The 13407-nt window shown below is 38.7% G+C and overlaps 1 protein-coding gene across 1 annotated transcript in view; it reads right to left on the bottom strand.

Moving 5' to 3' along the window:
• Positions 1–8628: 8628 nt before the first annotated feature.
• Positions 8629–13407, bottom strand: part of igsf5a (immunoglobulin superfamily, member 5a) — a 16345-nt gene continuing 11566 nt past the window's right edge. The window contains exons 4-8 of the mRNA XM_046040831.1: positions 12616–12735; positions 12169–12193; positions 11968–12065; positions 11758–11822; positions 8629–9319 (exon numbers count right to left, since the gene is read on the bottom strand). Of these exons, the coding sequence (XP_045896787.1) occupies positions 9212–9319; positions 11758–11822; positions 11968–12065; positions 12169–12193; positions 12616–12735 (416 nt within the window). The 3' untranslated portion in view covers positions 8629–9211. The remainder of the gene's footprint in view (positions 9320–11757; positions 11823–11967; positions 12066–12168; positions 12194–12615; positions 12736–13407) is intronic.

Genomic DNA, 13407 nt, shown 5'->3' with positions numbered 1-13407 from the left:
TGCTCCGCTCACATACAGCCTGCTTTTATAGCCCCGCCAGCCCCGCTCTCCTCACCGCGTTTCCATGAAACCAATAGGCACGGGTCTACTCGTCTCCAGCTCCACACCATGGAGCAGCCCTCATATTTTTAATAATCTGCCACGCGTTTGGCTTGTTACCAGTTTCTGTTGTCAGTGGGATGTAAGGGGTGATGAAAATGAAAGCAAAATAATGCAATACATCCCCCTTTGTATAACGAAGACGTTTATATGAACAAATTGACCACTGGATGTGAAATATTTTCAGCACAACATACTTACACATATTAAATTACAAACACACAAGCCAGCACAGAGTACCATCTTGTTGAATAAGATCCTCTCATTTATAGGCCACAGTAGAAAATGAGTCACAGGGTGCTGCATCTACATCCAGGCATCCCCCACACTAACTGACCACATGTCTCTAAAAAGTATCCACCCTCACTTGGATGTTTTAGACCTGTGAATCACACAGGATCTATTTAAAGTGATCTAAATTAAGTCTAAATATGAAACACAAAATAAGTCTTTACCATGAAACACTTAGATCATCGCAGGTGCAGCTAAAAGCTGTCAACAGAATTGACATAAACTGAATGGAGATCATCCATGACAAGTTTAATTAACCGTATCAATCAGGAGATGTTGAAGGATATAGGAACACTAAGGTCAATTTAAAAAACAAAACAAAAAACAGAATTTTTCCAGTGCAAGCCGTCCATCATGTGTGACAGAAGGGTTCCGGTGAACGAAGCAAGAAGTCTGCAATCGCTATGAAAAAGTTAAGCCAAACACAGCATACTGTATCATCAGAGTCACACTTTCCCTGGGAGGCTTTTACCCAACAGTGTTCACGGTAGCGATGGTGACGGAAGCTGCATGATGATGTGGGCATGCTTTGTAGGAGCAGGCCCTGGAAGGAGGGGAGATGACTACAACGAAATACAAACGAATCCTGGAGGAAAACCTGCTGTAGTCTGCAAGAGGACTTTGGAGGACCAAAACGTAAAGCCAGAGCTACATAGGAATCAATTCAAAACAGCAATGTTTAAGTCCTGGAGAGTCCAGACCTGAATCCACACCAAAATATGTGACAAGACTACAACACTGCCATTCCATCTCCACCCTCATGACATCACACAGGGCCTGAGCAGTTTTGCAGAGAAGAATTGGGAAAGACGAAGAGACTGGTTTTCATTTTGACTTTAAACCATATGGCTGGTGCAATATTATCTTTTTAATATTATCCGAAAATCCAATTAAAAGACTTTTCCAGACGACTGTCTACTCTCTAGCAGAGCTGTTTCATGATAAACGACACCAACCCACCCACAGCACCGGCCATATTTATCATAAGAATATGGACCCAGCGCAACAGTTTACTCTTTTATATGTTTTTAATTGTTTTTAGACCACAGAGGAGCTCTACAGCACAAAAGAATAAGCAAATTTTCAGTAGCAAACAAAATTAATTCTCGTTTTTAGTCTAATCAGGGGATTTATTGATAATTATGTACTATTATACTCATAAAATACATAAAGGCATGTAAAAAAACTACAATACAGTATTGTGTTTAACATCTAAAACCTGAAGCATATGCTTAAATCTAAATAAAATAAAAATAAAAACAACCAAGTGGATTATTTTATAATGTCCTACCAATTACAGTTATTTTGCATTGCATTACAGAGTCACATGTACACACCCAGCAGCCAAAGCCGGCAAGCACAAGTTTACAAGGAGTGCTGGAACAACATCTGCCAAAACTGTCTAAAAAAATCAGTAATTTGTGGGCATTGCTACTAAAACAAAGCTTCTTGTCTCTCTCTGAAACTGTGGGCACTCCATGGCACTATTGGCACAACAATCTGTAAAAGTAATTGTTGCTGCGACAATTACTTAATGCTGAGGGCACAGATGATTCAATTGAGGGAAGGAGTTAAATAATATGGAGGTTATTCATTCAAAGGTATGACTCTCTAAACCATTTCTCTTTTAATGCTTTCAGTGATTTAGCAGAGGACACCCGTGTCTTTTCTACGCAGTCATTAATCGGGCTAAGTTTAGCATACTCAAACTCATGTGGAAAAACCTGCCACATTTTAATCAGAGCACTCAGCTGCTTAGAGATCGAACAGAGCCAATGTGCCGCCATGTTTGGGGACTAATTGATCACCCGTCACTCTGAGCATTGATTATTTGGATTGCTCACAGAGACAGAATCTCATCAGCTTCTTGATTAAAAGCTTAAATCTTTGTGCAGCTCACGTCCTTAATTGCATTTACAAACATGTTACGCCATTCATCAGTTCTTCACATGATCCATGTGGTAAGGACAACCCCTCATATTATTCTCTAATTAATATTTCATTCACACTTTTAAGAAGAACATTAGTTAATAGCTCTTAACTCTAGCCAATGTAAACTTGGAGTGTAATTAATGTCATAGCTTGCTGTATGAGTTTGCAGTGGATGCTGTGGGGCTGCTGCACAGTAGTGTGTAGCATTCAAAGCATGCTCATGTGCCCACTGTAAGTGTAATACTATTTCTGTTCATTTTGGATTAAAGCCTTGAACTCATTGCAGGTTTCATTTTTGTATACTGTAAATGTCTGCATGCCATACAGGAATATACTGTTAATGTCCTCATTAATCATAACCCTGCTTTATTGCAGAGGGATAAAGAAATCTATATTTTTGTGATCCACAGTTCATCAATGAGAAGTGTGTTTCCATTTTTATAATAACAATGGATCAAATGATTACGTGAAATGTGACAGATGTCAGAGGTAAAATTACCACCAGCTCTATAGCTCCATCTGCTCTACGGAGCATTTTAGCATCTTTCAGCTCATTGTTTTGGTTTTACAGGCAGGATACTAATCCCATATCTGTCTTTTTGTCAAATTCAGCAAATAACTTTTCATAGTCTACTAGCTGTTCATTCTGTGTGTGCCCTGAAAAAAAAATGTTTGTACACATCCCTGTTTCTGTTAATGGGAAACAAACAAAGTGGATCTGAACAACCTGCACAACACTATTTCATCCATTCCAGCCATGACTTCCGAGTATCGCTGTCTGAAGCTGGTGTGCCGTGTCTGGGGCCGTCTCATGCTCTCTGCATGTTGGCTTCGGAGCAGCATCTGTAGCGGACCCCGCATTAGCTATTGCTAACCCACAACTTAGCTAATTTCAGTTACGTTACTTGCTGTGTTGTTGTTCACTCTATAACATAGGTATTTATTATGCCTATGGTATAACTTTAGCTGGTGAACATAGTGAAGCATTTAGCAGCTAAAGAGCCAGATATTTCCATCAGGAGTAAGTGGAGACCAAAAACAGGATAGAGATAACTAATTTTGGACTTACATCCATCAGGTGGACACAAACACCACTCCAAATCAATGTTAATCTTGCTCCACAACTGCTGGATGTGTGAATAGGAAACTGCTAACAAGTGCCATATTAACCTAAAGTTCATAAAAGTTGCAGAAGACTGAAGTCTGACCTATGCAGAAAATATTATTTAAGCTTTAAATAATATTTTTTGCATAAATTTTGGTTTGGAAGTTCTAGCACCAGTGCATAACAAACATGTATCTTTACATTCAAGTTCATAAAAATATATAGCATTTTTGCTGCATGAACACAGTTATGGTAAACACACATATTGGTATGTGTGCACATTAAATCATTATTGCTGCTGACAAGAATCACCGACAATCATAGGACTCCTTTGAACTGCTTGGACACATTTAATTTGCAGCTCATTGATCGATGTGTTCATTAAATGAGCAGCGATACATAATAATGTATATATAATGTAAGAAGGCACTGCAGAGATCTACTGCAACAGCTCAACATAAGAACATTACTCATTGTTGTCTCTTTTTTTTTTAATAAGTGAGGTCTCATTAACAGTGCCATACTTTAACACCAGCATTCAATATTACATTCATTTTAAGGCAGTAGTTCAAATTCCAGTACCAACAACAGTAGCTGTGTTTCTGATTGTGTTGGTGCTCAGAGGGAGATTACAGGAGGCTGGCACTTTTCCTCAAATTTACTTTAATAATCATCACAGTTACTATATGAATGAGCTTCCTTCTTTCTTCTTTAAGTTCATGGAAATGGAAATGCATAGACTCGGGACACTGTTTCACTTATTGCATTTGAATATTGTCCACTGTGCAGCAGGTTAAGTCTTGAAATAAAATGTCAAATGCAGTTTTCATTTTCATTCATGGTCATATAATAGCATTTTAATTACATATAGATGTGGAATAACATATGGATGTGGGAAATTATAATTCTACTGTAGAATTATATTTTAATATAGTCACCTACACTCTTCCACATCTAAAATCTGAACATTTAACGTACTCTGCCTCCACATCCTGAAGACAAAGTGAGCACTCAGCTGTGTTCTCTCTTTGCAAGCTAAGTTGCAGAGTTATCCATTACTAGATATAGGCCTATGGCCACCCCCCTGCACCCCACCCCCCATCTGACAGTCATCCCGCTTCATCCTGCTTCTTTTAATGCTGCTAAGACATTTATAGATAATACCTTAAGACCTGCTATTTTGGTATTGTTTCTCTGAAGAAGAATCTTTCAAAAAAGTAAAACTTTATTTATGAAAATTCTGATTTGCGCCGCGAACTGAATGAGGTCAGGTCTAAATCAGTCCCGTCTGCATTGCTCATATGATAAAGCATAACCTTAAACCAGTGTGCAGTCAATCCTGATTATATAACAAAAAAATTCTCTACTCTTCATTGCTGCTAGAACTATGTACACTATGTAGTGATGTAGGACTACTGTTAACATGTTGTCAATGCTGCAGTTCATGCTGCTTAAATCCTTGAGCAGCCTAAAACAGTAGAATCATCTCCATAGCAACTTTAATCAACCAACCTTAATTTGTGTTGCACATTTCCTATCATTGCAGCACAGTGTGATTGACTTTAGCACTGCTCAATATATTGATGAAATATATTAAACTTTGTTAAAATTTCAAAGTAAGGATTCATAATCTAACATACCCTTGTTGCTTTTACTTATAGAAAACCATCAATATTAAAAAAAAATGTCTGGTCAACATACAGCACTTTACTTTCCATTATGTTCTGCCAGCCTGTGGCTTATGCCAGCAGGAGGTATGCATTCTACCCCAGCTCCCTGCACAGAGCCAATTTGATGATTGAAGTCTGCTTTGGCAGATTAATTTTTCTAGACACCTCTTACGTAATGATGAAACTGCTCAGGGAAGGACCCTAAAAGCCAGCATGAGTTGACAAGCAACATTATGTATGGGTTATCAATAGTCATTACTACAACTCTATTCATTAATTTTATTAGTTCTATTCATCAACTTTTTCAGCGACTGCCATCCTGCGGCTTTAGTAAGTTACTATATTTAGGAGAGCCAACAGAGCACTGTTTTTTGCTCAAAACATGATCAAGTTAAGAAGCTGTTAATTGCAGTAGTAATAATAAGAAAAACAGCTGCTCTTCCCTCACAAACAGTCAACTAATGTAATATCAAATAGAAAATAAAATGTAAGACATAAGAGGATCTTCTTTCATAGTTAGACTATGCCATTTATCCCATGTAACAGACGCTAAATGGAAGCAAACATTACTGGCTCTAATGTGATTTCCAATATGGAAACATAAACAGAGCAGGTAATCGGATTTTGTGTTGGGTTTCCCAGACTTGAAGGGTTCTTACTACAGGCTGTAAGAGTAGAGCCTCACTCCCCGTCACAACACTGACAAACATCCTCAGCATGTCAGGCTGACACAGAGGCACTCTACTGAGCATCAATCTCATAATTTGTCCACACACAGAGACTCAAACTGAATGACAGGATGATTATAGTGGACATGTCTACAGAACGGTACACTGGGTGATGGTGAAGTCCCTGTATGCATTTTCTGCCACTCATCCAAGTCTGGGTTGCTGTGTAGCAGCAGGCTATGTAAAGTAGCCAAGATAGATTGTGCTGTAATATTCTTTGAAGTCGCTTTAACCAATCTTGTAATTTTAACAAACAATCAAATATCTATGTGTATGTGGAAAAGGTCACTGTGAGAGACTCCTTTCACATACACGTAGGAAAATCTGTTGATTTAGCGGTGTGTGTGTGTGTTTAAAATTGTTTTTTTGTTGTTGTTCAGTGCTTAATTTAAGTCAGAACCTCCTTTGGAACTCCGCTGATTTAACTTTCATACAGGTCAATCCGTGTCAAATCATAGGCCTCAAAGTTTCTACAACTTGTGTAGTTTGAAGCATTCATTCACTACTTATTACGAAGAAGCAGAGACTTTTGAAAAAAGTCACATTAAATCCAAGATACATCAATTAAATGAAACTCCTACTTAGCTAGGCCTGATATTGTGGAACTCTGCCACTGAACAGTGAACATGTTATCACTTAATTCATCCACAGTAAAATAAAACATAAAAAATAGCCATTGCTGGCGTGTATCTGATCCTAAAGCTCTAGGATGAGTTTGCACAATGCTGGTGCATCTTGGCCAACAAGTCCAGCTTAATTTGATTCCTCGCCAAGTAAAGGCCATCTGAGTTCAGCTGCCTCAGTAGCTCAAAGACCATGCTGACTGGTCAGACTGAATCTGAACTACTGAGGTACATTAGAGAGCAGAGAATGAAATGCATGTCCACAGTAGACCGAATGCTAGTGCAAGTCAAGGGTAATCTTGCAGTGTGCTACATCAGTGATTTCTGGCATTTTTGGCTTGTTACCTTCAATTGAAGCAATGATTGCATGCGACCCTGCATCACTAGATGCAGAAGTCTTCCGGTTCCGACCAGTTTTTCTTGTGTTATCTGAATATTTTACTCAAGATCCAAAAGTAGAAGAAAGTCAGAACTTATATTGAAAATCTGTTGATTTATCTCTCATAAATCATTCTCCAGTACAGAGCTCAGTTTATGAATTTATTAAAAAATCTAAGCGAGAACTTCCACTGGAAATCTACTGATTTAAATTACACTAGTTTTTTTGTTGTCCAGGGCTTAATTCAAATCAGAACCTCCATTGGAAATCTGCTGATTCTTTTCATATGGGTCATTCTATGTCAAATCAGATTTCCATTTTAGATGTTGATAAGACTCTATGTATATGCTATGTGAGACCAAGTTCTGTAAAATATTGTGGCATAATTTTGATAATTGCATGTTTTTTTTGCCACTGGGAATGTTGTCATTAGGGATGAAACGACTATCGGTGTAATGTTAGACCATGGTAAAATTCCTGATGGTTATTATTACTATTAACATTTTAATTACCACGTTAACCGGGTTTGGTTACTGTTGTAAACTCACAGCAAATACTGTCCAGCATCAACAAAGGTTAGAGACAGTCTCCCAGAAGCAGGCGAGCATGCGCAGTAAGCAGCGTGGGTTTGTTTGGGTCAATGAGAACACAGCGGACGACAGCGCTGCGGAGATTATCAGACATACATACAGTAACTCTTAGAGCCATGAAATTTTATATATACTGTATATTTTACAGAATACATTTTTGGTGTCAATTAGCATATATATAATGTTTGAAAAAAAAATCTTAAATGTAAAACCTTTATCTGATTTGACACCGCAGAAGTCTTCTGATCAGTGGCAAAATCTCCAGGAAAAATGTCTCACTTGATCTGAGAGTTTTAATTGTGGTCGGAAAACAACAGAGTGGTTCATTAGTGCCACCAACAGGTCAGCTGTGTGTGCTTCCTCTTCTTGGTCTCAGGTGATTAAAACTCCACAGACTGACAAAGATTATAGTTAAATGAAAATGAGTGCGTTGCAGAAATATGTGTTTTTCTTATTTCCTCTCCTGTTAATCATCTTTTGACCTCCTGAGATTTATCTCATGACCCATTGTGTCCCCAATGTAGAAACCACTGTGCTAAAGTACTCCTGTAATCATGGAGAAAACATACAGTAGCTCATTCTTATCAAACAATTGCATAAATGTGTGTTTTATCTATATTTAACTGATGCACTCTGGTAAATGAATCTAAGTCAAGTCACACGGAGGAAAATACAGTAAGGTGGAGGCATATGATAAATAAAGCAGCTGCAATTTCCTTTGTGAAACATTTTTTTTCCTGGTGGTAAGCAGCAACAACTCATCTGACTCGATTTGATAGAAACATTTAATATCTGGTCCATCTCAGTAGGGTCATAAAGGTACAGCTGGAAGTATAAGGGGAGCAGAGGATCAATCGAAATATAAATCCAAAACTTTAATTTCAGTTTAATGTTTTTCTGACTGTAATATGCCTCTGACATCCATCCATAACAAATTCTCCAGAAAATAAAACTATATCCTGTGAGAGAGAGTGTTTGTGTTTCAACAGTTTATGGGTGAACAAAATGTTCTAAAAGTGTTGTAGAGGTGTAAAAGCCCATGTTTTCAATATTTATGCATGTGTAGGCAGATATACTGTGCAAAGAGAATTCAAGAAACGAAAAAAACTCTCACTAACAGTTCATACGTGTGAAAGTTTCTTCGTGGTGACTATTAGAAACACTGGATTGTTCATTCTTATACATGAAAGGGGTTTTTGGTAATTAATTATTTCATCACGTCTTAAAAGTAGGCCAATGATCAGAGAACTGTCATCTACATTTACATTTTAAGACATTTACAGATGTAGAAGAACAAAGGAAGTTCAAGATGGTACCTTTGGAATATTTAATTTTAATTACATGATGCCTCAAAAAAATATGGCTTAGATAAACATAGTTATTCAACAAACAAATATCCTCTGGATATCAACCAAAGAATTAACGTTTCAATTCCTGCTCCAGTTGTTTCACGTTTGGTTGTTAATTGTGCTCACTATGTGTTGATCCTGCTACTGCAAGTTGTTACCATAGCACACACAGTTGTTTTGCAATTTTAAATGTGTTTTTAACAAATTTCCTATGATTTAAAATAGTTTATATTCTGCTGATACAGCTAAATTCCTGCAGTGAACAAAATATGTGTCCCCCTGCCAACAGTACATCAGTTTTTGGTGGGGGCAGAATCAGTCCTTTTCCCCACAATTTCCCAGTCTTTAGAAGCCAAAGCAGTAAGACTTTGAAGGTGCTGTGCAAGTTTGACTCATAAACTCAAACTCATAAACATTTGCAGACGTCCCGGTCCTCTGTCTGTCCTTACACAATGGTGACATGTCTGTGTTTCTTGAAGCCTGATTTGTCCACAGTGTTGTCGGCACCACTGTAGCCATTTACTGCCTGGTTACTGGTCACAACACCATGCATCTGAAAAGCAAAACAAATTTGACATTAATAATGTAATAATAATGTTTCTAATTTGCAGATCTACAGTTAAAACAGTGCAGACTCATTTTCCAGCCTTGCTATTTCAAAAGTTTATATAACACATAAACCATGTAACTATATTCCTCCACTGAAAAGGCAATCATCTTGGAATTACTAGGCTGTAATTGTGGACTCGAATAATATATTTGTTTAAGAGGCGCCTCATTCATTACTTCAATGAGTTGAATGAAGCAATGAATAACCCACTTGTTCCATGCCTGATAAATGACAAGTAAAATGATTGGCATCTTTATGATTAAAGCTAATAACTTCATATGGCTGGTAATTCCTTCATCTCATTTGTAAGGGCTGTGAAAAATGATGTATATAAATCACCACCTCTCATGGTTTCTAAAGGCATGTAGAGGCATACAGCAGTGGTCTTCAATAGGTGGCCCACAGGCCAGCACCGGCCTGCCAGCAATAATATCTGGCCCGCGGCCAAATTGCTTTGATAGCAGAAAAATTAAATAAAGTGAGAAAGTAAATAAACTGATAGCGGCTGGTGCTGAAATAGATCTCAGTCATGACAGATACAGTTACTCACATAATCACTTCCTTTTAAGTGTTGGTGCCTCCAAAATAAAAGCGCGAGAAAGTTTTTTTTGCAGCAATGCTTTATGACAAGTTTATTGAGAGCTTCTACTTTGAAGAGTTCTGAATGACATTCAAGAGTCCCTGGCTTGCTTGACACACCTCTGACAAAGCCGTCAGTGAACGTGTGATCGGATTCCCCTGAATTTCCTCAGGGAAATGAAAATAGTTCTGCTGTTGTTGGTTACTTGGTTCATGATCCTGTCTATGCAGAGGAGGCAGGGAAAGGGAGAGAGCAAACATGCCTCTCACACGCCAGTCAGGACCTTAAAGGCCTCTGATGGACATTCCTTCATCAAGTACTTGACATTGCATGCCTTGGTAGGTGCTCGTAATGATGCTGATGAACTTCAGCGGGATGCCATGGTGTGCCATCAGCTTCCAAAGTGTCTCATGATTGACATTGTCAAAGGCCTTTTCAAAATCAATGAAATTGACACAGATGAGAGAGTTCCATTCTATGGATTGCTTGATGATAATCCGGAGGGTGGCAATTTGGTCTCCACAGGATCTACTTTTCCTGAAGCCAGCCTGTTTTTTCACTCAGTCTTTCATCAACTACTTTCTGAAGCATCTCCTGCAGAATGAGGTCAAGCACCTTCCCTTGTGTTGAAAGCAGCATTATTCCTCTGTAGTTTGAATTTTTGGTTAGATAAAGTTCCTTCAGATCGCTTTTTCCTGCTGCATCTTCTGCCTCCTGTGCTAATCCTCAGTTAACTTCTTTTTGTCCCTTCTGACACTTTTCTTGCATGCCTTGTTTGCTGCCTCTGGGATTCATGTGTTTCAGTTTCAGCTGTGTATGACAAGGTGCTCCAGTGTCAGCTTCCCTTTTCACTCTGACATCCAGCAATGAGTGCCTAAACTTCCGGTTGATGCAGATGTGGTCGATGTGCTTTTCCGTTGTATGGTTGGCAGAAACCCGTTTCTGGTTTCTGTGTGTTGTGAAGTTGATTTGTTCGCCCCCTTCCCCAGCCTGACCTCCCCCTAGTTAATGGGTTATGGTCTCATACCACATGGAACCAGACAGTTGTGTACGTCAAGTCCAACTAACTCCTGCTACTGTTTAATGAAAGCTGCAACCAGTACAGCATTTCATCCCAGCAGCGAGAGACAGAAACTATTAGATGGATTGCCGTGAAATATACATTCCCGTCCCCCTCAGGATGAATTGTTATCACTTCCCATTCCTTGACATATCATCTAGTGCCATCATTATGAAAATGTATTTGTTCAACATTTTGGTTTTATGAATAAATACCTACAAAACTAATAACATTCCCATCAGCCTCAGCTGTACTTTTTTTTTTTGCTTAGTGTTAATTTAAAACTAAGATAGTGAACTTGCACCTGCTAAACATCAACATATTAGCATTGTCATTCTGAGCTTGTTAGCATGTTGACGATAGCATTTAGCTCAAAGCACCACTGTGCCTAAGTACAGCCTCAAAGAGTGTGGCTGTGAACTCCCAATCATTGATCATTGATTCTACTATTGACTGAGAAAAAAACTACGCACTAGACCTATTGATTGAGTACTGATTTTCCCTTTATCCCACAAGGGATACATTTGTGTACAATCCCTAAGCCAAGAAGGCATTGAAGAAGACAGCCGTGACAGATCTTCTTTGTTTCCTCCCAATGTTGTGTCCACCAAACACAATGTCTGTATCACAGAGGAGCCTCTTTGTTATCGCCCCCATGACTTAAAAGGGTCTGAGCACACCACTGCATGCAAGGATTTTCTACTGCTTACCATGCACGACTAAACAACATCAGAACCCTACCTCAAAAACACTGGAGCCATTTGCTTGGCCAAAGCCACTGTCAGTGAGTTCACTGGGAGCGACACCTGTGAACAGAGAACAGAGACTGCAGAGAGGAGTTTTAACTTTAATGTGTCACATGTAGATAATGGCTAGGTATAGCATTGTAGCACATGGTAACAAAGTACCAATTTGTCTTTCATTCAGTGTACATGCACTTATCAGTCTTACTTGTTTGACCCTCCGGCACATATCCTGTATTCACTTGACCCTGTCTCTGCCCAGCTGCATTGACACCACTTATCTGGCTCTGGGTCCTCACTCTCCTGCTGCACGGAGGACAACAGATACTTTTACTGTATGCAGACACATGTCTAGGTATGCTCTTATGTAGACATAGAATAGAAGAAGTTGGTTTTGGTGGCTTCTTACCTCATTTCATCTTGGTAGTTAAGTTCTGGATTATAAGATAATAAGTTAGTTCATGTAAATGTGATATACATAACTATCTGTATCACTGGTTTGATTTCAGTGTCAGGATAAACTATAAATTCATCTTTAAATGTCACTACTGTTAGAATGTCAGTAAAATTATCTGAGCTGTCTGCTTATTCTATTGATACATTCTCTTTTTATTAGTTCTTCTTTTTATTTTACCCAAATGTATTTTAGTACTATAACAAAACAGAAATTGTGACTGAACCTGCTTTCAAACTCAGTTTTTCCAGTTCTACATACACAAATATATACAAAACTATATTATACATGTTAAAGAAACAGTCTCATTCTCATTAATATTTTCCAGCAAATCCTTCTGTCAGACAAAGGTTACTATGACATTTGTGAAACTGGGTTAGACTGATATAATGAGGACCTTACGTTTTTCTTTCCTGCGTTTGTAGCAGAAGATGATTCCGAGGATGAGCAAAACCAGCAGAGCAAAACCTCCAATGGACACAACCACAGCTATCAGCACGGTCCAGTCCGTTGGCTTGGGAACTGTGAAAGGAGGGAAAACCAGAATTAAGAGTGGGAGACTCAAATACCAAACAGCTATTTATTGTCAAATGACACTGTCAAAGTAAAAATAGCGAACACCCAAAGGAGAAAAGCAGCACAATATTCACGTTATGAAAACACATGGCAAGAACACTGAAAGCACTGAAAAGTCTGTGTACATACATTTCTGTTTCTATTTTCTCTAGTACATTATGTTTAGATGTGAATTTGTGGAGAAGTATCATTATACTATCATTACAACATAGGGCAGGACGATGTCGTCAAAAATGTTATCACGATAAAAAGTTTCATATCTTTCAACATCGATAATTATCATGATAAATATCAAATCGTTATTTCTTTCAAGTTATAAGGCAGATTTTTGCTCCGGAGTGAAAGTTGAAGAAACGTCTCGGGTTACGTATGTAACCCTGGTTCCCCGAGAAGGGGAACGAGAGACTGCGTCGGTTACGACACTATGGGAACGCCTCTAGGCGAAGCAGGTCTGAACGTGAATGAAATCACTCCAATCCTATTGGCCTGTTGCTAGAACGGTAAGGTGTGACGGAATAACCGGAGGAGTATAAAGCACACCTGTACACACTCATCATTAGCTTAAACTATGAAGCAGGCGCTTCAGGCGGGGAGAGAGGTGCGGCGGGCCGACGCAGT

This window comes from Micropterus dolomieu, linkage group LG23 (genome assembly GCF_021292245.1).
Source record: "Micropterus dolomieu isolate WLL.071019.BEF.003 ecotype Adirondacks linkage group LG23, ASM2129224v1, whole genome shotgun sequence".
NCBI classification, from domain to species: Eukaryota; Metazoa; Chordata; class Actinopteri; order Centrarchiformes; family Centrarchidae; genus Micropterus; species Micropterus dolomieu.
The sequence above is the reverse complement of the archived record's forward strand: the minus strand, read 5'-3'. Positions and strand labels throughout refer to the sequence as shown.